Here is a 27,571-nt window from a genome sequence, read left to right as displayed (position 1 = left end):
GAACATTTGGCACTTTTGCTTCTGAAAATGACTTGGTCGATTGATTGGCCCACTGTAAAGTACGTTCATCATAACACAATCATTCATTTTGTTTAGTCATTAGTGCTATGTGCAGTGGTGGTTTGATATTGACACTCTGAAGACATAATCAGTGTATTTGCAGACTTTTGCAGGAAATCTCCCCTCCAGATCAACAGAGCCACAGAGGACTTTCTACAACTGTTTTCGCAGACTTAATATTGCTCTCTGTCATGAATTTCCAGTTTTTAATTTACTTTGTAATGTAAGATTTGCTGTACAATTCAAAGAGCTTAAAAGCAGATGTTCAGCACCATACAAAAATTCCAAACCTTAGTTTTTAGCTATTATTATTTGATTATCCTCAAGTAAAATGTTCATTTCATTACATTTACCTGCAACAGAGTATTGCAACAGAGTATTGCTACACTGTGTACATTGCTTATTTTACTCAAGCAAAAGATCCGAGTACTTTTTCCCATAGTACTTGTCCCACTACTGCTTGTATATAAAAAAAAAACACAGACTGTATGGTGAAAACCTCCTTCCCAATAAACGTGATTCTGATTTAGATTCCCAGTTTCCCCACAGACCATGAAGGCGGCATCAGTCAGCATCATGAGAGTCATGTGATGTCCTGTCATGTGGTGCATTCACTTCCTACTGATTTGCTCCACAGCAGACAGACTGCCGTATCATGTCGTCTTAAGCGCCACAGACTGATATCCACCGCTGTAAACATGTTATTTCTGTGTAAATCTAACCGTTTCTCGCCTCTGAAGCTGGTTCTTTGGTTAGTGGCGTGTCTGGGATGTTTGTCGGTCCGGTCCGGAGCGGAGGAGGACAGCAGCAGCCCGTGGTACCAGGACCTCTGCAGGTAACGTTATGGTCATAGCTAACGATCACACCTCCGACTGATACACTGCAGCTAGAAACAAAACAAATTACGGGTAACGTTACAGCGTGTCATGCTCTTCCGTAGCTACACCGATCGTCACGCTAGGTTTAATTCACAAATGTATCAGTTGGTGATTTATTTGCTTCTTGACGATGTTACACCCGGTTTCACACGACCTCATTATACGAATGTCTCCTGTTAAACGCGGCTTATAAACAACCAGCGGACTCTTTATTTCAGTGACAATATCAACTTTTAAAATCTTACATTCAGCGACCGCTTTCAATGGTGTAAGCTAGCTAACAAACCCAATAACAGCTGTATAGTTTGTCAAAACGTGCTGCTTGATACGTTTTAAGCAGCCAAACTTAATGTTGAAGGATATGAGTCTCGAAACTCAAATGATCTCGAGCCAAAGCAGTTAGCTTACACTATTATGTGTTTTATTAAGCTAATATGTAGCTAACTGCTAACGTTACATGAAAATTGTCATGTAACAAGCTAACGCTAAATGTTAGCAACCTTAAATGACATGGCTTAGAGGAGGACAAAGAGAGAGCAACACTACAGTATGTAACGTTATTTATTTCACAGTTTAAATAAGGACTACAGGCTCCTGTACTGGAGCTCTGTTCAGGCTGCTGCTGCTGCTCAAATATTGACTCAGCAATAAGGCTGAAGTGATAATCAGTAACCTGTAACGTCAGGCTGGCTCAATGTCACTTCCTTGTTTTGGTGGCATTTGCAGAAATGGTCATAAGAATAGTTGATATGGGATAATGCAATGCTATTATGTCTGTGTTCTTCACTAGCTAATAAGGTGGGTTCACTTAGAGGCGTTTGAGCTGCTTGCTCATTTATTTTTTACTTTTTATAAATGTAGGAAAGCACAACTTAAACTCAACCCCCCTGAAGCGCAAGGTGACGTCTTTGAATTGCTCGTTTGTTTTTATTTTGATCAGCATTCTGCAACTTTAATATTTTCAGTTTACAGCTACATGACACCAAAAAAAACACAGAAACAAGATAATTTTGTCATTTTCTTTTGCTTGAAAAATGATTAGATGATTATACAATAATTGTTCATAAAGATATAGTTTTTGTCAATCAGCTATTGTTTATGTTTAGAAGAATCAATAAAGTTTAGAGAATTAACTGTGAGTATTGTAGCATGGAAGTGATACAGGAGGCCAAAGCATTGCTGCTACAGACTCTCAAACGTGAAGATTTGCTGTTTGGAATCTGCATCATTCTCTATTTTAAGAAATTGTTAAGACTAAACAATTAATTTATTAATCAAAAAAATTATTACGTAGTACTCATAGGTTCCACTTTCACCATAGTGACCATTGACAGGTCTTTAAATCAGTAAATCAACAATGAAGACAAAGTCTTTAGACCGACTTTGATCAGGAGCTGCAGGGCTGAGAATTCGTTCCTGGTATGAGTGTGTGCATTGCCTAAATGTTTATCCTTAATTCTTCTTAACTTCATTTCTTGTATTCCTTGTGTTGCAGTTTTAAATGGGAGGCTATTGACCAGGATAATAAGGTGAGCTACACGCTAAAGCTCTGCGAGTCTTCACCGTCAACCAGCTGTGGCCTCGGCACCGCCATCTGCGCCCAGAACCTCGCCACCAAAACAAACCAGTCTGTCGGTGAGTAAAAACCTACTGGGGTGTACACTGGGACTCAGGGAAGGTTTTACAGATGCGTGAGACATCTCTTACTGTATTAGCTATGTGTGGTGGAATCATGGCAGTCTCCTGGATAAATGGATGATGGATAAACATAATAAAGAAGCTAAACATGGAGATTTTTTTCTTTTTTCTTTGGGGAAAGTATTGTGGCAGGAAAGATTTTGATTTCAAGGGTGTCGGTGCACATGTTGTCAGTTTACACACCTTAAAGCCTGAGCCATTAAGCCACCTGTGACAGTGAACTATGTGAGATAGCATACCTGTACTTCCATATTATTTAGTATGCCAGAAAAAGATTTAGTATGTCTTAATACATAGCTTGTCAAATGCAGTATGCCAAAAGGGACGAGGATGTCCTACTGCATCCGGTCGCATTTTTGCAGGATGCTAGCCAGCATGCTTTTCCTTTAAAATCCCCCCCAAAATTACAAACTCTAGAAAGCACATGGCGACACAAAGGCCTGTACAAATATGTGAGCAGATACAACAGATTGAAGTTTGGAATGCTCTTCCTGTAGACCCTCAAAGGCAAGATCACCTTTTGTTTTCAGTCAAGCAATAGAAGGGAGTACAATAACACCCTATTGCAGCCTTGTGTGCTGCAGTGTTGTTGTGCATGATACATGATGTGGGCCGTGTGTTGAACATGTTGGACCTTACCCCGTGTAATGGGCACTCAGCCTGTTGTACTGCTCTGTTAAAATGTTTATGAGTAACAAAGGTGCATGTGAGCCGGTCTTTGACTCTGATGGGTCCCATGTGTCTTATGACAACCACACAACAAAACATTTCACGGCTCTTTAGTGACACTGCAGGAACACATCTACATCTCAGGGTCTGTCGTGTTTATATACAGTGTATGTATGTATGTATGTCGATAGATAGATAGATAGATAGATAGATAGATAGATAGATAGATAGATGTGTATATATATATATATAGATATAGATAGATATGTATATATGTGTCTGTCATTCTAAAAAATCTTCAATTCTTTTTTTTATACATTTTATGTTTTAATGCATCTGCGCTCCTACTGTTTGGGATTGATGTACTCTTGATGATCTGCAGAAAGTAATGAACAAATGGCTGTTATTATTTCCCTTAAGCGAAGGCGATGTCTGACCAACAGTCCAAAGCCTAAAAATATTCAGTTTATAGCTATATGTAACAAGGAAATGCATCAAATACACACATTTGAAAGCCTGGAACCATCAAACATGACATTTGTACTTATTCTATTACCAAAATAATTTTCTGTTCGGTATGTTCTGTGCGACACATGGTTTGACCTGCGATAATCTGGTCAGCCCGTAAACAGTGGTCAGCTATTGTGAGGTTGGTTATTGTCAGTGCATGTCTGCTGTATGTCTGAGGATAGGTGGCGTCACTACTGTTGGTTTTCTTAGTGACACATAGCGTCATCAAACCGCTGAGGGGTTGTCTAGATGCTAAGTGAATTGATGCTTCATGGATCAGTCTTTCAGAGCTTTATCAGTACATTAGCAGTTGTGATATCTGTGCTGATGAGTCTGCTGCTGCTGTTGTTGTGTGTCAGCAAGATCTGCACCTCTGTCCCAGACGAGCAACCCTCACTGCGAGTCCGGCAGAAGCTCCTCCGTCTTAGATGCTGAGTTACAGTATTTACAGAAACCTTATTGATCTGAACAATTTTTACTCAATCAGCAACCTAGCTGCACAGTTCAACTAAAGCTAAACTAGCGCTTTTAAGCTACAACAAAGACGGGTGTTAAATTTACGTTGACCCCGGATGCTGACTGTTTGGAATGCAGTGTGTACCGAACGAATATGAACAGAAAGCAATGCAGCAAATGTTCTAGTTATTATTGTTTTAAGTAGTGTGTCATTTATGTTGTAGTACTTCCTCCTGTTTAGTGGTTAAATTGTAGTGTTTGTGTGAACATTGTGTGTCACTATGGCAATGTCACTATGGTGTGATTTCCTTCATCCCGTTCAGACCTGACCTTCAGTAAACAGAGACGGCCCTGATCTCTATTTAATCACGCTGACGTGAATTGATTCAACTTAATTTAAGGCAGTGGCTGCCGTGCCTTCTGTTTGGAAGCAGATAAACAACTTTGCCACCGACTCCCTGTAAACCAGTTTAAATCTAATAATATCGGGGAGATTAGTAGAGCTGAATCAATTAATCAATGAGTTAATTAATTCATTGTTTTAGTTTTTATTAAATAAAAATGCAACATATTTGCTTCCAATCACTGCTAATTTGTGTTTTGTATCATTTTAATCAGAATATATTTGGGTTGTGGACAGTTGATCAAACATTTGATGACATCAACTTGTGATGGGATGATTAATTACGAATCGATAATGAAAATAACTCAAGTTGCTGTTAAAGAATTTAATCACCACAATGTTATTAGAGAACATTATCAAGTTTACAAACTACATGTTTTCCTTTCACTTTTAGAGCTGCAGTGATGAGTCACTCTAAAAAAATGTATTATTATTTCAGTGATTTTTTTAAATTATTATTTTGAACAAAAACGCCAAAAGATTTGCTGTGTCCACCTTTTCAAATTGTTTTTTGTCATTATTGTTTGGTCAAAACAAGCGTTTCGAGGACGTCACGTTGGGGTCTAGGAGATTACTGTGGAGTTACTTTTTCTTCCACTATTTTGCAATTAACACAAATGTCAGCTTTGTATCTGAACCTGAAAGACACCTGATCTATTTAAAGTGAACCTCTACTTCAAGTTTCAACTGATCTGTTTTCAGATTTTTGTATTTCTTCTCCTCAAATCTCTCTTTATCTTTTGTCGTTTTTGCTGTCAGAATGGAACTCCCTAACTTCCCTTGATAGCGTGAAATCCCTCTTGTTTGTTTGTTTCCACACCAATCTGAGTTATTTAGTTCTGCTCCAAATATTCCCACCCCTGGGTCACATGCACCCCCCCCTCCTCTGAGCAATGAGCCCCCTGGGGGAAGCACCCCTCAGTTTTTGAAAACCACAAATTAAAGGTTTTGTTAGCCCAGGGGACCAATGAGCTGCAGACATGTGTGATGCCTTTTGAGATGTTTTTTTTATAAAACAAACTCTTTGAATAATTAATTTGTGGACGGGCAGAAATATGACACATCTTTCCATTCTTTTTGGATCTGTCCTCACTTGCATCTCTTGGAGCTCATTGGATGCCTCCCGAAATTCTTGTTTTTCTTAAATCTGAAACCTTCCCAGTGATCAGAATCAGGGCTTTTGTTGCAGAAGTGGTGCCACACCCTCCCAGTTCATACTGTGTAAATACATTAGACCACATGCTGATGTCACATTAGCCACTGTTAATATCAAACAGCTACCTAAAGATTTCTTACATTTTGACACAGGATTGCTGTGATTATTTGGGTCTGATTCTCGATTTCAGTTGCGTCACTGTCTCTGATTTTGGCCCGTGACCTTTTCCAAAGAGGACAGGCTGCCAGACGGCGGTATTTCAGAGACCCACGACAAGGACTTGTCCTGCAGTCTGAGGTTGACCTTCCCCCGGTGTCTGGTAGCTCTGAGCGTGTCATCCGACTCTTGTTTTCTGAGGCTGACAAAGAGCTGGAGACTGCAGAGTCATGTCGTTGTTGTGCAGTGTATTTCACAACTTATTTTATTAAGATGTCCTCTCAAGGTTTTAGTTGTGTTTCAAGAGGAAGATCACACATAGGGAAAGTGACAGAATGGCAAGCAAGGAGCCGTGTGGTCAGATGAGTTGCAGTTTAATCAGATGACTTATCACATGACACGGGAACACATCATCGAGCATAAACACTCTCAAACACAAATAGAATGTCACGCTCTGCTCTCTCTCTCTCTCTCTCTCTCTCTCTCTCTCTCTCTGTCTCTCTCTCTCTCTGTGTCTCTCTCTCTCGCTCTCTCTGTCTCTCTCTCGCTCTCTCTCTCCTCTCTCTCTCTCTCTCTCTCTCTCTCTCTCTCTCTCTCTCTGTGTGTCTCTCTCTGTCTCTCTCGCTCTCTCTGTCTCTTTGTCTCTGTCTCTCTCTTTGTGTCTCTCTCTCTCTCTCTCTCTGTGTCTCTCTCTGTCTCTCTCTCTTTGTCTCTCTCTGTCTCTGTCTGTCTCTGTCTGTTTGTCTCTGTCTCTCTGTCTTTGTTTCTGTCTCTCTGTGTCTCTGTCTCTCTCTTTGTCTCTCTCTCTGTTTTGTTTGCTTCTGGCTTTGTTCATGCTGCCTTGGCTCAAAAAAACACACGATGTCCATTCTAACACTTTGATATTTGTGGGTTTTCTGCTTCCTCAAATCAAAATCTTTGGAGTAACAAACGCTTCCCTCGCCACATGTACTGGAATGAAAAGTGCCTGTAAAAAGTTAGTTGTTCGCTCTTTCGTGTAGATCAGCGGAGGAATCTAATGACATTAGATTCATGTTATTTACAATGGATCTGTTGGATCTGTTTATCACAAAATAGTCCATCACAAAGTCCAAGGTGACGTCTTTAAATTGCTTGTTTTGTTTGACCAACAGTCCAGAAGAGAGAATCAATTAACAATCACATGAGATAAAGGACGGCGTCACATTCTCACATTTGATCGCTACAACTACAAATATTTTTTTTTAAATGATGAGTCTTTTTTTTTATGTAAAAAAATAAATAAAATTGGTGCAGATTAAAATTCAGTCGATCAAGGTATGAATTAATCGAGTAATTGTTTCAACTTTATCTACTCGAAATGCCCAGAGAAATCCCAGTGAAACCATGCATACTTTACTCCTTATCTTAGTCGTAATACTGCCAAAGTATGTCCAATAATAACTATAACTCAGTATTACGGGACTTTAAGTGGCTGCAGTGCAACAGGCTGGGACATGGCAGGGCTTCGGTCCTGCCTACAGTAGTGGTTGGTGTTACTAGGTCACTATGTTGTTCAGTTACATTCCTTCATGGTCCGTGTGTGATAGCGGCCCAGCCATATCAGTGGCACAGACCACACACACGCATAACAACACTTCAAATGCTCATGAAAATTTCTCTCAGACTGACTAATGCCATTTATAAAACCCACAAGAGCTTTAGTATTTTTTCGTAACATTTTAGATTCGAGAGAGACGCTGAAATATACACGAGGACTAGAATGAGGTCATCAATTAGACACAGACAGATACACTCGTACGCCTCATTACAAAGGGGATTTGTAGTTGTAATGCTTTAATGAACTCAAATTTGTTTCTGTTCAGGCTAAATGCCTAGCTGCTAAATGACCTGCAGGAAGGAGGAAAACTGATTATTTTTTGCTGATCGGTGTAAATTTGAGCTTTATGTTTGGTAACACATTTACAGACATCACGGTAGTTTCGTCAGGCCGAGACCCACTGAGTTATTTAACTGCCCCAAATGTTCCTTCACATGCAGAACATTTCCCACTGCTGTCTGGTTCTATTCAGATGATAAATAACGACTCTGTACTGGCAGCAGCGTCGGGATATTATGCTACCGAGGTTAAAGTTGTGTGTGGGTCAGAAGAGGTTGGTGGGTGAAGCCATTATTCTGCCAGACTGTCTGCTACAGTAACATACAGGGAAACCAGAGACTGTGTGTTTTTACTCTTTTGATTCTTAAAATATCATTAGATAAATGTTATTATAATCTTTCCATCTCAATCACAACAACTGTTTGGTACAGGAAGTCTCTGTGTAGTTCTGCATTATCTGTTTTTGATTATCCATGGGTGGTATAGCATACAACAAAAAGACAAGAGTGTAAAGAAGAAATTAAGCTACAATTGTCATACACAAATGTATGTATTTTGTCCACCACCATCTCTCCGTCTTATTACAAAAGTCAGTCTTTTTGTGTCTTAATAATTGCAAAGAAAATAGATTTAATTCAAAGTTAATTTGACATTCTACATATCTATTATACAAGCTAAAGGCTCAATGGTCGGTCATTGACAGTTTCTCTTGTCTCTGGATGTGCAGGTGAGCTGTCCCTGCGGACGCTGTCTGGCACGGTGCTGGATTACAACAGCACAGAAAAATGTCTGGGGAGCGGCAACAACATTCAGACCAGCATCAGCTTCCAGTGCGGGAAAACCCTGGTAAGACTCACTCCCCTTATTTTGTCCCGGAGATGTGTTTAAGCTAATACATGGCTGTAGGGGGGGGGGGGGGGGTTAGAGAAGTAGGCTTGTGACCGGAAGGTTAACGGTATGATTAGTGAACCGAGCCGATAAATCTGACTGGGGAACGTGATCATTACCACCTTCGAGGTGCCCTTGAGCAAGGCCCTTAACTCGTCACTCAGTGGCAATTAATAGTATTAATGATAATGAGATTGGTGGCGTTATTTTGATTAATTGGATAAACCACATATCGGTAATCCAAATGGTTACGCTCTATTATGAAAACATATTACTTGATATAATGACATATTAACAGCTTAATTGTTATTGTCATCACCGATACTTTGAACATGATATACAAAGGTGCAAGATAATACAATTTGCTAGAGAATAAAGTTCCACCATGAATGTGCCCTTACATCACCATATTGAGGAAATGTTAATGTGGTTTGCAATTTTAAATTTTTGTATTCAGCACAATATACAAAACATTGAGACGCCCAGCTGACTGAAACAAAGATGTTTTTGCACTTTAATTTGACTCATATTTCATCGAGCTGAAAATAAAATTGGTGTTTTCTTTCACTGAGACTAATCTAAAAAAGCTAAAATGACATTTTTGGAAATCTACCAGAAGCAGCTGTCTGCTGCCAGCTGCCACGAAAGGAAGAGAATCTGTTGAGGGGAAAATAATGTAGGACGATGACAGTCAGCTGCTACGTATTTCTGCTCGTTTGAGTCAACAGTGTGTGTGTGTGTGTGTGTGTGTGTGTGTGTGTGTGTGTGTGTGTGTGTGTGTGTGTGTGTGTGTGTGTGTGTGTGTGTGTGTGTGTGTGTGTGGTTTCAGGGGTGGCTGAGAGGTGGCTTGACATTAACATGTGCCGCTTCCTGTATCGAGTCACAGAGCGCAGTAGAAGAAGACAATCAGCACTATATTTTCTGTTCACAAAGTGTGAAGTGGAGAAATGAAAGTGGCTTTTTTTTTTTATACTTTTTACAAAGTCATCTAATGCTGAAAAGAAGAAGAAGAAGTTATCTGTGATTATAATCAGCTTCAAGAGTGGACAGTTTATGAATTTCGTTTTTTTCGACACTTACAGACACAATTTATTTTTTGCTACCAACAATTAAAGAGCTTGTTTTTAGGTTTTCTGTGTGTAGAATATTTACTAAATATATAATCCTTTAATTGACTTGGATAGTGTAACACTGTGGCTGTGGCATTTTCTTTGCCTCTTGCTTAATGCAACTTTTTTTCTCTCTCGTGAGATTTGATAAGAATTTGATATTATGTATAACTTTGGCTTTTTTTTTTTGGTAGCAGTTCACTTTTCTTTTCATTCTCGCACAACACCAGAAATCAAAATGTAAAAATGTGCCTTATGACTGATGAAAAGTAAGACGTTGACCTGTAACAGGAAAAGTTGCTAGTTTGACTCTCAGGATCAGGAGCTTGATAAAATGTGGATGAGGAGCGAGAATGAAAAACACTCTAACCGTCTCTCTCTCTACAAGTGTTGCCCTTGAGCAAGCACTGAACCTTTGACCACTCCAACAGAAGCAGCACACTCACTTGAGTTGTGCACTCAACTGTGCATGTGGGGAGTAAAACATAGTACATACATGTTCTCTCGCTAAAGCAACATTTAAAATACATCCTCCACATTCTTTTTAACATTAACAAAGTCCTGTATGTTCTGTGTTATAAGAGAGACACTGACACATTTCCCCCATGCTAAACCTTTCCTTTGTTCGCCTGTGTGCTGAATCACTGCTGCTTGTTAAACAGCACTATACTGTGTTAGTCACCATTATCAACATGAAACTAGCCGTATTACTCATGCCACTGTGTGTATTGCAGGGGACTCCGGAGTTTGTCGCCGTGTCCCAATGTGTGCATTACTTCGAGTGGAGGACCTTCACCGCCTGCAAGAAAGATAAATTCAAGCCACACAAAGAGGTATGTGGTGGAACATGTGACTGGCTGACGGGAAGTTTTGACGTGTAAGAGAGAAAGGAACTGCTGTCTGTCGGGGTGTGATACGCGAGAAACAATGAGGCAGAGAGGGGTTTAAAGGGAAATGAAAAGCTGTCTTCACACCCTGGTGAGGGCGGTTACAGCAGTGCAGAGGACATGTCACATGTCGTCACGATGAGGCCGTTAATGTGAGCTCAATGTGGAATAATTGAGAGAATGTGTGAAGTGAATTAAATTTGCTTTTTAAGCAACAAATAACTGTCACGAAAGAGCAACAGATCTCCCCCGAAAAACTATTATTATTAATAAGAATCCAATAACCTGAATCTGATGGAATAGTTTGGAGGTTAAAAATCTAAAAATTACTTGTTACATGGAAAGATTTATCGCAGTTTTAGAGGGATTTTTTATTCCATGCACAATGCTGTATAGAACCATGGACATAACCATGATGTCATTTTACCTTCCCCACAAAGATCTGATGTGGCATTTCATATCTGTTTTGCATGAGTGTCTTTTAATAGCCTCTGTAAATACTTTCCGCCATGAACCCTCCGCTTTCCTCTGTGGATTGCGATGTCAGCACTTCAGTGTGACACTGCCTCCTCTGTGTCCAGGTGCCCTGCTATGTGTTCGACTCTGACTTTAAGAAGCACGACCTCAGCCCCCTGATCAAAGTGAACGACGGCTATCTGGTGGACGACGGGGACGACAGCATCGACTTCTACATCAACATCTGCCGGAGTCTCAGTCAGTACCTGAGGGAGGGTGGAGAGACCGATGGATGGACGGATGAATGCATGACTTAGAAACTTAATTCATGATTTTTTTTTAAGTTGTTAGTCACCATAGAAGAAGAGAGTACAACTTTTGTCTCAGTCAACTGAAATTGAAATGTCTTTTTGCACAGCACATCACTGCCTTTTATTCTTAATAAATGTGGCACTTATTCATTCATTTGAGAGTAAATAATTGCCGTCTATTTATGTGTGTAAGTGCTTGTTTTTTATTTCAAAATTTTGAGCGTGACCATTCCCTTATGAAAGGGCCCTTTCCTTTACATTTTTTATAAAACAGTTTGCAGTAATGATACCTGCTGACCAACACTGATAATTTTTGACATTTTTAAGCAAAGAAAGCCATCAAGATCTTAAGTTATGCTGTGATAAATGTGATGTAATGCCTATAGGCCAATAATTGAGCAACACTTCTAGTGGCAATATAGTTTTCCTATTGCATACAAACTTCCTTTTTTCCCCTCCATCTTCTCATATCCTTCCTCTTCTTGTCTCAGACCGACCAGACAAATCGTGTCCAGAGGGCTCTGCAGCCTGTCTGGTCACCAATCATGGCTCCTACGACATGGGCTCTCCTACTTCGCAGCTAGAGCTGTTGTCCAACGACAGGTATCTTCTTGATGAATGCTAACCATCTGTCATCTGACTTTCCACATGTTTGAGCTAGACCTAGGTGGCCTTACTCGCATTGAGTTTGGATCTCAGTGAGGTGTGGACAACATTGTGGGCACAATACAGATGATTTTTTATACGTAGCTCTCCATCATCTCCCCCCAACATGGGAGTTCCTCTCTCGAGGAGAGCAAAGGTAAGAGAGTAGGGAAAACCGGGGCTGGAGCCCAGCTGAGACCAGAGTCGTGTTAAGTTACTGCTGATGAAAACCCAACGTTTCCTGATTTTGATGCTTCAAAACAACAACTTTTAAATGACAAAGGTTTTACTGGGAAGAATTTATAGGAGAATGTGTTTATCATCGAATTAGTGGATCTTTGTTAGCAGCTATTCTTCAATAAGACATGTATTCTAGTGCTGCTGGGAGGAAAAGTAAGCAGCAAAAATAAAAGGATTCTTTATTGTGAAGAATATGAAATATGGCAGCTCCTTTGACCATGGAATATATCCGATCACTATCCGATCAGGCAGGTTGCATTGACGTGTGGACACACCTATGTGAAACAGTTCTGATTGCACCCGATCACAAAAGTCATATTGAAATAACCACGGCCTTAGATGTCTGTGGAGTGACCCTTGTTGGACTGAGGGACACATTTTTAATGTAATTAAATGAACAGCTCATTTTGTTTCTTGTCTCCTCTCTTCTCTAGACTGAAGTTACACTATGAAATCGCTGCTGGTTTATCTCCTCCAGACATCTGCAATGGACACAATCCTGCCGTCACCATCACTTTCATCTGTCCATCAAGCAGACATTCAGTAGGTTACACACACACACACACACACACACACACACACACACACACACACACACACACACACACACTATGCAGTATGTACATGGCAAACTTGCGTCCACTTGTTTTGTTTTAATCTTGTGCTCACACTTTGTATTTTGAATTTTCAAACTAATTCCGAGAGACATTTCGAAACCATTGTTTTTGCCTCCTGATACCAATCCTGGGCTGCACGGTGGTGTAGTGGCTAGCACTGTCACTTCACAGCAAGAGGGTTTGATCCCCGATCCCGGGTGGTCCTTCTGTGAGGAGTTTGCACATTCTACCCTCCGGGTTCTCCGGCTTCCTCCCACAGTCCAAAGACATGCAGCTTAGGTTATTTGGAGACTCGAAATTGCCCGTAAATAAGTGAATAAGTGTCTCCGTGAATATTTGTCTGTCTCTACATGTGCCCTGCGACCTGTCCAGGGTGTACCCTGCCTTCGCCCAATGTCAGCTGGGATCGGCTCCAGTGCCCCGCGACCCTGAATAGGATAAGCGGTTTGGATAATGGAATGGATGCCAAAAACTAAATTTTACGAGGGAGATTACATTTGAACACACGATGCTAAAGTTATAATTTACCTTCGCCCAATACTCATTTAAACTAAATAATGCTTGAATGCATCATAATGCAACCTCTCAATTCTGTTTACGTTAGCTGCTAGCTCTGATAATGTGATATTGGATCAGTGCATAGACTCGCATACTCACCGCTACCTAATCCAGCAGTTTAGGCTACATCAGAGGCCTTTCTGATGCTGGTTTCGGAACAACTCTGCAGTTTCTGCTTTCTCTAAAAGTGTCCTTTGGTTTCCCAGGGCAGCATTCCTAAGATGACAGCAGGGTTGAACTGTCGCTACGAGGTGGAGTGGGTGACTGAGTACGCATGTCACAGAGACTACCTGGAGAGCCACACCTGCAAACTGACCAGCGAACAGCACGACATCTCCATAGACCTAACACCTCTCACCTTGAGCTGTAAGTAGTTCTTCCTCTACACCGGGAGTCCCAAACTACCACTCCAGGGGCCTGAGACTATTTCAACAAACCAATACCTGAAAAGAATACAAAATGACATCCAACCCACAAAATATTTTTTTTAAGATTAGATAATCCTTTATTAGTCCCGCAGTGGGGAAATTTACAGGTTTACAGCAGCATAGTGGATAGTGCAAACAAGAGACATAGTAAAAAAAAAAAAAAAACTATGGTATGTATTATAAATAAGTAATACAAATAAACCAGTAATAATAATAATAAAACAGTAAAGAATATAATATTAAATATATAATAAATAAATAAAGTACATATAACTAATATATTATATATCCAGACAGTATAATTAATTGATTATTTACATTCTTTTAGTTTTTAGTAGTTATCACTTTAAAAAAAAGAAGACATTTTTAGCAAGGCTTCAACAATGTATTTTTATTTCAACAAAGCAAGCTCTACCATACTACTCAACTTGTCAACAACACTTTTGAACAACAGCAGACTTGGAGAGCAGTATCTATGTATGTACACATGAGAAGAGTTCTTCTGAGTACAACTTCAGTTTTGAATTGAAGGATGATTGATCAATCTGACACCCATGCTCTAACCTCAGGTTTTTATACCATATTATAAAACGGATAGTTCCGGTCCTTGATTGTGATTGGCTGCGCTGCTTTCAAAGGCGTTTAGAAATGGCCATATGGTATCAGTATTACTGCGCCAGACAAATTGTTTAAAAATGTCAGATTTTGTCAGTAATTTGGATGTACTGCCGCTACACAAGCTTCCTCTACACACAACAAACAGAGCTATCCGTCTGAAAATAAAGTAATGATAAATGCTGATGCTTAATAAATAAAGTGGGATTATTACTATGACCTATTTGGGTTATTTTTGAGGTAATGCATTGCCTGAAAAAAACAAAACAAGGATGCATTCGAATACAGTTTTGGATGTGATTACTATGGCAACGGGCAAAGCTTTGAAGCATCCGGGTCAGCCTTACAGTTAAACACATTTTGTGGTCTATTCATTCATGTTATGAACCGTTAGCAGACATATATATAATAACCATTTATAAAAGCAACAAGCCTCTTGCTTAATTAATCCTCTAAAGTGAGTGCGTACCATCCAAAAGGCAGTCAGTTTTCCATCATGTCCTCATTCCTCAAACTGGTTCTTATAAGCTACAAGAGTGAACACACAAGCATAGACGAAGGTGTGTCCACGTTCTGGACTAGAGACATAAAAGTAACAAACTGGAAACCTCAGCTTGCCAAGTTCTGGTAGATGATTAACAGTGTAAATTAAAGCCCAAACGTTCCTTCTCTCTTGTATTATCCACAATTACATGTATAACCCACAAGAATTATTGGCTCATAGTGATGCTGTTTTTATCCCAGTCAGAGGAAGTAGCTTCATGAGTAAACTGTACTGACCTTCCTGTTTTTTGTCAACTCATTGCTAGAAATAGAAAAAAAGGCTTTTTTTCCACTCTGTCTCACAGTTCATGTACGTGCTTTCTTATATGAATATTGATTTAAAGAATTGACCAAAAAAATCATATTTACTAGAAATGTGACAACATGGTCCATTGATACTGATGGTTAGACGACGACGACGACGACAATACTCAGTCATTGGACAGATACGTAAATTTCCGATGCTGCTTTGTGTTTGTGTGTGTGTGTGTGTGTGTGTGTGTGTGTGTGTGTGTGTGTGTGTGTGTGTGTGTGTGTGTGTGTGTGTGTGTGTGTGTGTGTGTGTGTGTGTGTGTGTAGCTGCAGACAACCCGTACTACACACACTCTGGGACCAGTGACGGGGATGACAGCTACATCTACTACCTGAACGTGTGTGGAGAGATCCCCACTAATGAATGTGGCCAACACCAGTTTGTATCGTCCTGCCAGGTGAAGAAGTCCAAAGACATGAAGAAGGTGGCTGGAAGATATCAGAACCAGACACTACGGTAATGTGTGTGTGTGTGTGTGTGTCTGTGTGTCTGTGTGTGTGTGCGTGTGTGTGTGTCTGTGTGTGTGTGCGTGCGTGCGTGCACCTATAACCACAGTTGCTTTATTTATTGTGGCGATGCTCTATTTATTATCTTTACATTTATTTGGTCTGTTTGCCACTTTGCTAAACTTTTTGGTTTAATTTGTTCCTGCAAAGTTCAATGTTCAAGAATAATTTCTTTATTCTGCAAAACAGGGTTGAACAAAAAAATGCAGTTGTAGCCGATTTATGTTAGACAAGAAACACATTGCAAAAACAGTAGTGCATTTCTGTAATGCATTTTTTTTTTTTTTTTTTTTTTTTTTTTTGCGCATCTGGAGGAATGCAAACAGCAGCAATAAAAACACTGGTGTATTTTCTGGTCAAATAATATGGTTGTTAATAATTCTACATCGGGGAAACATTGTCCATCATCTTTGACTATATTTGAGCACCAAGCATCATTGATGTAAACACAGAGTCCTCTTCTCGTACCACCGGAATCCTGCACTCTCCTGCGGTCCGCCCGTCAAGTGCAGCTTGATCCGGATACCACTATAGAACCAGGTCTCTGTAAAGATATGGGCACAACAGTCAGCGACTTCCTGTTGCTGAGTTAGCCGGAGTCTTATTTAATCATCTTATGTTCATGCGGCTGCACATCAGCCAGGAGGAGGAAGAGTGGTGGAGTAGCCAAAAGGTCTTAGCTGGGTTAGCTTAGCTTCCATCCCGGCTCTCCTCCCTCTCCTCCTGGGGAGGTCGACTCAGCTTTCGGGCTCATTTGGTCTGCCAGGTCTGGTTGGGTGGTCGGAAGACGCAGTTGGCGGTGATTTTCTCAAGGTCCGCTGCACCCGATAATTCAATAGGATAATTTATAGTTTTTTTATTTGATAATAACAAGCATTATACTAACTCACATTTCTCAGAAAATCTGATTACTTTGTACTTAAGTTCTTAATTACATAAGAAAATACTAATTTGTCAAGTATTTAATTAAAGAGTTTGAAGAGTATTAAAGAGTACACAAAACCGTGTGGTTATTTCATATAGACTAGTTTATTTCTTGGATTACATTGTAATATATTTATATCATGACATAAAAATACCTATATCGTAATAGAAGGTTTTGGACCAGCCCTAACTTAATTCAATCCCTGCGCTTCCTTTTCCAATGTTGATTAGTGTATTTCTGTCATATGCCGTACGTACTCTAGTAATAAAAACCAAAAATACAACAGATTGAAACTAAAATGTAGAAAGTCCACGGGAGCTACCGGCCGCCACATCTTCATGCGCTGCCGTTGCCTTTTATCTGGATGGATTTAAAAAAAATATAAATAAATTATCCACGCACACTTCAGGTAGAACAGTTTAAACAATGCCAGTACATTCCTTAACTCTTTCACCTTTCAACCCTGTTTTCATCCGTAGTTATTCAGATGGAGATCTGACTCTGATCTACCCAGGCGGGGCCAGATGCACCTCCGGCTTCCTGAGAATGACCATCATCGACTTTGAGTGCAACAAGAATGCATGTAAGACACAGAAGTTCCTTAAGATTATCAGCACACAATCACCACCTTGTGGTATTATCAAGAATTACACTGTGACAGACAGCAAGACATGCTGCTACCATGAGATTGTCGTCCTGTAATATATTATGCACGTACAATTTGTTCCGTACATAAAGCACTGTGTCAGTGAAATTAAAATTATTCACAAGTACATGTTTCATTTCATCTTGTTTTTTTATTGTTCAACATTATACTAATTGAGACAAAGGAACACTACATTTACAGGTCAAGGACTTCTCTGGTTTTCTCCCTGTCCACATTTTACTCCATTAGTGAACAACATATTGTGTTTTTTTTTTACCATTTGGAGTTTCTCAAGAAACCCCTTCCCCAAATCACTCATTTGTGTATTTTTACTTTCACATTTCTAAATGTAAAAATTCCATTTATTCAGAATTGTCAGTCAGGTGGAATCCCATCAAAACTCATGCTTAACCCACGGTGTGCCTTACTTTCTGCAGCCAACGGTGGGCGAGGGAATCCAGTCTTTGCGGGGGAGACAGACTGCACCTATTACTTTAACTGGGAGACGGCCTTCGCCTGCGTCAAGGAGAAAGAGGATCTACTGTGTCGAGTCAGAGATGACAACAAACACTACGACCTTTCACCCCTCACAAGATACCCTGGTGAGAAGGCGAATGGTTGTGGTCACATCCACTCAATGTAGCACATTTTCCATTCCGCCTGTTGTGACTAAACATTTGTTGCTGAAACGTCACCTTTCTCCGTGTCTCTCTGTGTGCTGCTTCAGGGTCAGATGTTGGTGGGAACTGGGAGGTGGTGGACGCTAAATCTCCAAAGCCGGACTCACGTTTCTACCTGAATGTCTGTCACAAAGTCATCCAGACGGGTGCAGCTGCCGGCTGCCCGGTGAATGCCTCCATCTGTGCCGTGGGTAAGAGTCTACACAAGGGTGGGGGGAAGGGGGGGGGTGATGGTGGTAGAAGGGATGTCGGGGAGTGTCCAAATTCACGAAATTGTCAGGGATAGTTGTAGCCTTTTAGTTGATTGTTCCTCTCTCTCCCTCAGATAAGGATCATAGGGCGATCAGCCTGGGAAGCTTCCTCTCATCTCCCCAGAAGACTAAAATAGGAAATGACATCAGACTGGTGTATACCGATGGAAGTTTTTGCATCAATAAAAAGACGAGGATCCAAACTATCCTGACCCTCAAGTGCAAACCAGGTAGGTTAAATAGAGGAGTTGTCATTAGATATATTTATCCTTAATATGTTTAATATCGGCTCTCTAATTTATGTGTGGTTGTGATTTTGTTGTCTCCTCCTACACTTTTCTTTTTCTTGCTCTCCTTGCAGGAGATCTGGAGAGTGCTCCCGTCCTTCGTAGCGTTTCGTCTGACAGCTGCGTGTACGAGTTGGAATGGTACACTGCCGCCGCCTGCGTCCTCTCAAAGATTCAGGGAGACGACTGCAAAGTGGAGGACCCTCAGGCTGGTATGACACGCATAAGCGTTTGATCAGCGCGCTAACTGACTGATCAATATTTTTGCTTGAGCCAGAAAAACACAGCAGTGAAGGAAAGGCGAGAAAGAAGCAACAGCAATTCAAAAACAGAGTTGTCTCCATTAGTCACTTAGACACAAAAACATGGGAAAATGGGGTCCAAGCTGAAAAATACCAAAGTTTTCCGTAAACTGTCTGTCAGGATGTATAATTCAACCAACAGTCCAAAATCAAAATATATTGATTTTATTATCATATAAAACGTAGAAAAGCAGCAAATCCTCTCATTTGTGAAGCTGTCAATTGATTATTAAATCAGTAGTAGGCTTCCTGGCCCAACTGAAACAAAAAAATCTGAAATCAATATTGAGATCACGATTATTCACCACGATTCATTGACCTTTTTATTGCACATTTAGATAAACAGCACAGCTTTAAGTTCCATGTTGTGCTACATTCCTGCTAAAGTGCAACGCTGATGAGTGTTGACGTCTTTGACTCGGCTTTACTCCTCCTCTATAACTGGCCTCTGTTGCTCCACAGGGTTCTCTTTCGACTTGTCGCCTCTCTCCAAAGCCGACGGTGGCTTCTACAACCTGACCAGCGGCAACTATGACTACTACATCAACGTCTGTGGTCCCGTCAAGGCTGCCAGCTGTCCTGAAAAGGCTGGCACATGCCAGGTCGAAAAGAGGTAAGAAGGAGGAGCCATGGGCGTGTGTGTGTGTGTGTGTGTGTGTGTGTGTGTGTGTGTGTATACACACACACACACACACACACACACACACACACACACACACACACACACACACACACACACACACACACACACACACACACATATATATATATATATATATATATATATATATATATATATATATATATATATATATATACATATACATATACACACACACACACACACACACACACACACACACACACACACACACACACATATACATATTTTTATTTTTACTTTGATAGATATGACAATATGATGACTTATTATAAATGTTTTTTCTGCCACATCAGTTCTTGGAGTCTTGGGGAAGCGAACTCCCGCCTGTCGTACTACGACGGCCTGATCCAGCTATCCTACAGTAACGGCTCCCAGTACAACAACAAAGAACACACTCTCAGATCCACTCTTATCTCTTTCCTCTGTGACCCAGAAGCTGGAGCAGGTTATCCCGAATTCCAGGTAAACTGTTTCTCTGCATGTTGCTGATATAAATGTTTAGACTTTTACTTTACATGTTTACACTTTTTGACTTTTTCTGTATGGTCTTTGGTTAGCCTCTATTTAGGGCCTATTTGGTATTACCAGTATGACCTGTAATTTGAATCTTCATTTTCTGAATCCAGGTTGAGGACAAGTACACCTATAACTTCCGCTGGTATACATCCTACGCATGTCCTGAAAGGCCTCACGAGTGTTTGGTGACAGATCCCAACACTCTTGAGCAGTACGACTTATCCAGGTAATGCATGGATACATATTGTGTTAATTCACCAAGCAACCGAGATGTATTTGTGGCAGTCACAAAACAGCATGCACATAAGTACGACGGCGTATTAGGGCCATTGTAGGTACAAAAGAAATTCAGAGCCGGGGGACGGGGTAATATTCTGAGCAAATACTCACAAATTTATAATAAGTCTCATAAATTTGTTATTTCTTTCTTGTAAATCTACCACTTTAATCTCTGAAATTCAGATTTTTTTTCTCTGAGTATTACATCCCATAATTATTATCTTTTTAACCTAAAGTGGCCCGATTACGCCACCGTACTGACACACTTGTCTAAATATTCACAAAATCAAGATAAAAAGGAACAAAGAAGAAGACACAGATTCAGTTCACCATTTTTTCCCCTTCTTCTGCCTCCAGCTTGTCACGCTCCACTTCCATTAGCAACTGGCAGGTCATGGATTTGTCTGACACCACTAACCTTAAGAAGTACTACATCAACATATGTCGGCCTATCAACGCTGTACCAGGCTGCGACCGCCATGCGTCCGTTTGCCAGATGAAGTACATATCCGAACAGGTCTGTGATGTTCAGAAACAGAATTGTAACTTCAAAACTAAGCTCCTAGTACCATTTTTCTGAAATGAAAATATTACATATTTCACAAAACAAACATTAGGAATTAGATTTAGGAGCCGTTTCCTCCCCTCTGTCCTCAGGGCTCTCCGAAGGAGGTTGTATCCGTCAGTAACATGGGTATTTCCAAGCGAGGGCCGATCATCGAGGGGCGGGACCGACTGCTGCTGGAGTTCACAGACGGTTCTGTCTGCATGTCAGACGGACAGAAGCTTGCGTACACCACGTGTATCCACCTGGTCTGCTCCAAAGGAACTGTGGTGAGTCGGTGCTGTTTATACAGTGGAGCGGAGCGCAGGTTATTAACGCTTGGCATGTGCCTGAGATGTGACTCTGTTTGTGTTCCACGCCGCGCAGTCAATGGGCCCGAGGTTCCTGATGTCCCAGAACTGTACTGCCACCTTCATGTGGGAGACCAGGGCAGCCTGCGCAATCAAAACCACTATGAACAATGTGAGTCCAGCTACATTACAACATTATCTCATCCTGTGTTTAACTTGTGTATGCACAACAATATGGAAAGATGTGACGCTGTGAAATTGATATGATTACAATAATGAAACATTTGGAAAACCTGTAAAACGCGTCTTTGTGTCTCAGAGCTGTGCCGTGGTGGATCCCAACACTGGCTTTGAGTTCAACCTCCAGCTTTTGGCTTCTAAGACTGGTTACAAGACAAATGCGAATGGCAAAGACTTCCTGGTAAGATTTTTTTAGTCATGACACTTTGCCAACCATAAATAGTGCATCTCTCATGCATTGTTTCAATGTATTTGTGTGATGTAGCTGATGTGTGTGAGCTACGCACGCAGCTTTTAGTATCTCTCTGATATCACCTGTGTTGTTGCCAGTCATGCTTGCAACAGAATGGGGTTTTAAGTTGACATATTTTTACATTTTATTAATATAAACTGGATGTATAATAATGCTATACATAACAAACACTGCAACCAACAAGTACTACAATTATAGAATAATAGTGAACCATCTCCAATCAATAAAACAAATTAATTTTGACATTTCAGAAAGCTTTTTCAGTATTCCTTGAAAAACGACTCAAACGATTTATTGATTATCAAAATAGTTGCTTATTTTCTGTCTTTAAGTAAACAAATTGTATCTGCTCTTAAATTATTCCTTGAATTTAACTAAAAAAACACTTAACACTACAGTACAGCAGTTAATACCTGTAGACCCTTGTCCCGTCGGGTGAAACGCAATGAGTTCTTTAAAAGGTTCCTAGTCCCTGGCAAAAGTTCCTTCAGTTGAAAAGAGGCTTTGCATGCCAGTGTTTACCTTTTTCATGCAGTGTTTTAAAAATCATCATAAGGTCGGCACTCCCTTCACAATTCAACAGAAGTATAACCCTTCCTCCTCAACACCCTGTAGGTGAACATCTGCTCAGACGTGGCAGAATGCGGACCGGGCATAGCCGGCTGTGAGCTGGACGAGGGGCATCCGTCCAGCCCGGTGGGGGTGGAGAAGACCCTGCAGTACTCCACCGATGGCCTGCTCACACTGACATATAAGGGAACCCTGGACGAGCCCACGGGTATTTATTTACATTAACTGGGAGTGTCATGTTTCAGCATTCAATGGTTCACTTCAGCTGTGGTGCAATACTGTTTACTGTATTGACAGCTGTGTGACTTTAAACATTTAAGACATTTAAGGATAAATATTTTCTTAACTCTGCACTTTATTCCTCTATTTAAATTTTCCTTCTGCATCAGCAACTCGGGACACCTTCACCATTAATTTCGTGTGTGATCCAACCTCTCACCCCGGCTCATTAAAACTGCTACGAGAGGACCTGAGTTCTTTACCGAACCACGTGGTCCACAACGTCTTCTTTGAGTTCTCCACCGCTCTGGCCTGCATCCCTGCTCCAGTTAACTGCCAGATCATTGGTACGGACACACAAACAGAATGAAAGCATTTGTAATTGAAAACTAAAAGCCTTTTTCTTGTATGTGTGTGTAAATATACGTTTCTGTTCCCTCTAGATTCCCATGGTAATGAGTATGACCTAAAGCACCTGATCCGGGACAGAGAGGACAGCCCCTGGATCGCCATAGATACAGATGCTGTGAAATCACGCAGCTTTTACATCAATGTCTGCAAACCTCTGCCTCCAGTGAGCGACTGTCCAAGTCAGTATGCTCCTTCATGTTCCCCTACCTGAACCGCTTACACGTACACACAGTAAATAACAGATTTTAACTGACTTGGGCTTCTGATTGGATCTGCGACACCTAATCGATTAAAATAGTTTTATTGAAATAGCTGTCAACAAATCTGGTTATGGATTAATTGGGTCTGTGGCAACTCGCGTGGTAAATTACAGGAAATTACAATGTCTCCTTCAGCTTTCCTTCGTCTCTGTAATAAACATTTGAGAAGTGTCGGAGACAGAGATCAACGATACAGCAGAGAAAAATGCACAATTACAGGGTCTGATTTAAAATCAGACGTAACTGACAGAAATGCCTTCCATCTGTTTTCTCTCTCGCTATTTTAAAACTAACGCTTGATAAAGACATTACGTTAATTAAACTGTGATCGTGAATTTTGGTCGTCATCACGGACACAACTCTGACGGTGACCACCATTTCACAGTTGAAGGCGTGAAGGAACATTCCAAATGTGTCTCAGTACATGTGAATGACATCAGCTGACAGGGAACATAAACATGGACCCAAGCTGTTGCTTAGGAACACAATTCTGTTGAAAGGGTTTATAAGGTAATTTTATGGAGTTTTTAGAATATTCCATGCCATCTGTCAGACACTCTAAAGTGGATCCTTTATTTCTTCACAACAGAAACTTGAAAAAATCAAATATAGTAATAATAATACTAATACTCTATACTTTACAAAAAAGCAACCCATTTAAACGAGGACAAATAGACAAGACAGTATATGCTAAAATATGTAAGTGAAATAAAAAAACCTTACCTGTAGTGCTATTTATCAATCTAGATTGTTTTAGTTTGAGTTGTCTAAAAAAATACATTAGAAAAACTCAACAGCAGTGTCTCTTTGCAGAAATCATAACCCAGTATTTTAGATAATCCACAGACACAGAGCAGTTTCATGTAGGAACTAAGAAAATAGTTCCTACATGAAACGGCTCACTACAAGGATTGCTTCCACTTCTTGTACACAGTCTATGAGTTAAATATATTCTTCTTTTTTTTCTTCTCTCCAGTGGGTCCTTTGGGAGCCTGTGGCATGATTGATGGGAAGGGTTACAACCTGGGATACGTCCAGTCCAGCCCTCAGGCGGCGGAGGACGGGTCCATCAGCATCGTGTATCAGAACGGAGACCTGTGCGGTTCTGCATCCCGCTACTCAACACGCATCATCCTCCAGTGTGATGACAACCCGGTGAGTTATAGATAAAAGCATAAAGAGCAAGTGAAATATGGATATAGATTTTGAGAGTGACTGAATAAGTAACAATGAAGTAATCACAGTAACATTTTAAACTGCATATTCCCGCTAATTTTGGTGGGAAAAGGATATCTGTTAAATTTTCTCTTAAGTTAAATTTGGATATTCCACGAGACCAAGAGACAAGACATAAAGCTAATTTTGCGTGTCTGTCTTTTTCTAGGGCTCCCCGATGTTTGACCGTAAAGATGGTTGTGAATATATCTTCATCTGGAGGACATCTGAGGCCTGTCCCATCAGGAAGTCTCAAGGTAAATGTGTGTGTGTGTGTGTGTGTGTGTGTGACAAAGTGATGACAATTGTGGATATCAATGTTTTAAGATTAAAACTGCTGTTTGTGCAGATAATGCTGCTATTTAAAATATTTGGAATTTGATCCAAATCAAACAGCTGTGGCCATATTATCATGTCATCCATCTTATCAGAGGCTGTAATGAAGTTTTGATAAAAGGACAGTGTTGACCACTAATATTGATCAAACCATGATGAAGGAGAAACGAGAGTATGTGCCTCTATGGTCACCATCCAAACGTGTCCTCCCAGGTGATGACTGCCGGGTTCGTGACCCCAAGAGTGGCTACGAGTTCAACCTGAGCTCTCTGAAGGGTCAGGATTACCCCGTCAGCAGTGATAAGTACGTCTACCACCTGTCGGTCTGCGGGGGGCTCCGGAAAGGTATCTGCACTCACAAAGACACAGGCCTTGAAACTGTCTCCTCCTGCCAAGTGGAAGGGGATAACCACAAGATTGCAGGTATGGCAAACAAACAATTTTAATATTCTTGATATTTAATGTAGTGTTGTATGTATGAATGCGTGTCATTATTATTGTTTGTGTGCAGGAATGGCATCCCAGGTTCTGAGCTATGTGGGAGACCAGCTCATCCTGAACTACACTAATGGAGAGGCCTGTCATAAGATATACAAAAGATCCACTGAGATCTACTTCTCCTGCCACCCTGACAGGCATCCCGTGAGTTTCACACATAAACACACAAGGACAGAAAACCAGCTGATCCCATAGATCTTATCGGCTTTTAATGGGCTGTTATTAAAAATAAATACATAATAATAATGAATCCCTGCAGATCCTATCTGTGTACTAAGTGTAAAGAGTCAAGGCCTTTACACACCAGGTGCGCTATGAATAAACGGCAGGAAAATGCGAATATTATATGTCTAAGGCTTTTATTGTGAAAGGTAAGAACGGAATGAGTGGATATGGTCTGCGCTGCCTTTGTCAAGGTTGACAGTAGAACATGATTGGTTGATGCCCCATGAAGTACTTTCTTTCTCCATTATTTTTGTTATATTTGTTGTTGTTTTTTTACAAATGTCCGCAGTGGCAGTTCATTTAACGTTTCTCTATTTAAAGCACACAAATGCATCTCGGCTCTGTAACTGTGTAGTAGCTCATTGCGTGTTGTGTTGATTCACTCGTTAAGGGAACACCAGAGTTCATCAAGGAGACTCCAGACTGCACCTACCTGTTCAGCTGGCCCACCGCTCTGGCCTGCGTCCCAGTCAAGACCACCAGCTGCTCCTACAAGTAACAATCCTCCTCCGCCTCCCACATGTCACCCTCCTCCATCTCTTTTCTTTCTTCCTCTGTTGGCTATGCACACTTCTCATACCGGTGTTTCTCATTTCCTTGAACTTGTGTCCTTTTTAAATGTACTTCAGCTGTCTATGCTTGTATAACTGTTAATTGGTGAGCTAGCATTATGCCAGATAGCTCTACCTAGATTAATCAGGTACAAGTAATACGACAAAGGTAGGCCTAGAGGTTACACCACTAGATTTGTTATCATGAATACGTGTGTAAAATACAAGTTAGTTATCAGGCAACAACTGGAAAATATGTCTTTGGTATCAGAGTGGACCTAATAATTCAACCTAATTTGCTATACAGGCAATTTATTGATTCATTCTTGATCCATAGAACAAAGATGATTTACAGTGCTCTCCTAAAATATGTAATTCCTAAATTTGATTCGTTTAGAAGTTAGGCTATTTTTTAGATGTCTTTACCTGCTAAAAGCATCAGAGTTACAGTATGATCCACTGCTGGAAAATACTTGTATCTGAACAGACATTAATGACAATGTAATGACCAACATAAACATCTGTACAGACTGAACACATAAGACAATGAATGTTCACCCTCTACACGTGTGCTCTGTCCTCAGCGATGATCAGGGACACTCGTACGACCTCTCCCCTCTGGCTATGGACTCTCGAAACTGGGAAGTGGAGCACTCTACAGAGGACACGAAGAACCGGTTCTACATCAACGTCTGCAGGTCGCTGGTGCAGCAGGGAGGTCAGCGTGCATGCTTGTGTTCTTTATTCAGTAATACTGTAGCGTCCAGCTCTGCTTTGTTGGGTCCGAATTCAAGTTCCAAGAGAGCGTTTTGAGACGGAATGTTTTCTGTTGTGGTCTGAGCTGACCCTGTGCTCACCTTGCAACAGGTACATGGAAGTGTCCCTCCAGTGCAGCGTCCTGTTTGAAGGTCGGAGAGGACTATGTGAATTTGGGGCAGGTGGAGTCCGGTCCTACGTGGGACAGAAATGTCCTGAAGCTGCAGTACACCAGTGGCCAGGCGTGTCCCGATGGAAGCCGCAACAAGAGCAGCATCATCCGCTTCAAGTGTGACAAAGACAAAGTGGTGAGGAGACGTTTTCAGTAAGCTACAAACAATAGTTCCTGTCTGTGGGGTTTGTGTGTAACTATACACACAAGAGATTGAGTTATATCGGGAGAATGAAAACAACTGGCACCTCGGTTGTAATGGATGCTCTCTACTATAAAAATATTTGCTTTGGGCTCGATAGGTGCAAAAACGTCTATGTCTGAGGAGTATTACTTTCTGATAGTTCAGGAACTTTTGGACAAAGTTTGCAAGGTCTGACCGTCACTAATTGATCACACTTCGACACCAAGGCGTCTAAAACATGCTTACAATTCCATCACAGTCGCAATAAATACATATGAGAATCACTTTGTATTTCCTCTTTTGTGGATAATGAAAG

General features: G+C 40.8%; 1 protein-coding gene across 1 annotated transcript in view; it reads left to right on the top strand.

The window, feature by feature from the left end:
• The first annotated feature begins 701 nt into the window (after positions 1-701).
• The window catches only part of igf2r (insulin-like growth factor 2 receptor), a 43,557-nt gene continuing 16,687 nt past the window's right edge, over positions 702-27,571 (top strand). Inside the window, exons 1-31 of the mRNA XM_068708513.1 lie at positions 702-895; positions 2,434-2,573; positions 8,572-8,690; positions 10,576-10,674; positions 11,310-11,442; positions 11,987-12,098; positions 12,815-12,923; positions 13,762-13,921; positions 15,721-15,910; positions 17,365-17,468; positions 17,969-18,133; positions 18,259-18,402; positions 18,537-18,692; positions 18,824-18,961; positions 19,514-19,664; positions 20,009-20,177; positions 20,342-20,457; positions 20,868-21,027; positions 21,168-21,344; positions 21,442-21,537; positions 21,685-21,786; positions 22,474-22,636; positions 22,818-22,994; positions 23,091-23,237; positions 24,295-24,473; positions 24,703-24,790; positions 25,083-25,292; positions 25,381-25,511; positions 25,984-26,087; positions 26,728-26,861; positions 27,011-27,207. Coding sequence (XP_068564614.1) covers positions 759-895; positions 2,434-2,573; positions 8,572-8,690; positions 10,576-10,674; positions 11,310-11,442; positions 11,987-12,098; positions 12,815-12,923; positions 13,762-13,921; positions 15,721-15,910; positions 17,365-17,468; positions 17,969-18,133; positions 18,259-18,402; positions 18,537-18,692; positions 18,824-18,961; positions 19,514-19,664; positions 20,009-20,177; positions 20,342-20,457; positions 20,868-21,027; positions 21,168-21,344; positions 21,442-21,537; positions 21,685-21,786; positions 22,474-22,636; positions 22,818-22,994; positions 23,091-23,237; positions 24,295-24,473; positions 24,703-24,790; positions 25,083-25,292; positions 25,381-25,511; positions 25,984-26,087; positions 26,728-26,861; positions 27,011-27,207 — 4,407 coding nt within the window. The 5' untranslated portion in view covers positions 702-758. The remainder of the gene's footprint in view (positions 896-2,433; positions 2,574-8,571; positions 8,691-10,575; positions 10,675-11,309; positions 11,443-11,986; positions 12,099-12,814; positions 12,924-13,761; positions 13,922-15,720; positions 15,911-17,364; positions 17,469-17,968; positions 18,134-18,258; positions 18,403-18,536; positions 18,693-18,823; positions 18,962-19,513; positions 19,665-20,008; positions 20,178-20,341; positions 20,458-20,867; positions 21,028-21,167; positions 21,345-21,441; positions 21,538-21,684; positions 21,787-22,473; positions 22,637-22,817; positions 22,995-23,090; positions 23,238-24,294; positions 24,474-24,702; positions 24,791-25,082; positions 25,293-25,380; positions 25,512-25,983; positions 26,088-26,727; positions 26,862-27,010; positions 27,208-27,571) is intronic.

Source organism: Cebidichthys violaceus, unplaced genomic scaffold (genome assembly GCF_023349555.1).
Source record: "Cebidichthys violaceus isolate CVI_PGR_0920_01 unplaced genomic scaffold, fCebVio1.0.p SCAF_14, whole genome shotgun sequence".
In the NCBI taxonomy this organism is placed as follows: Eukaryota; Metazoa; Chordata; class Actinopteri; order Perciformes; family Stichaeidae; genus Cebidichthys; species Cebidichthys violaceus.
This window is presented reverse-complemented; position numbering and strand designations above follow the sequence as displayed.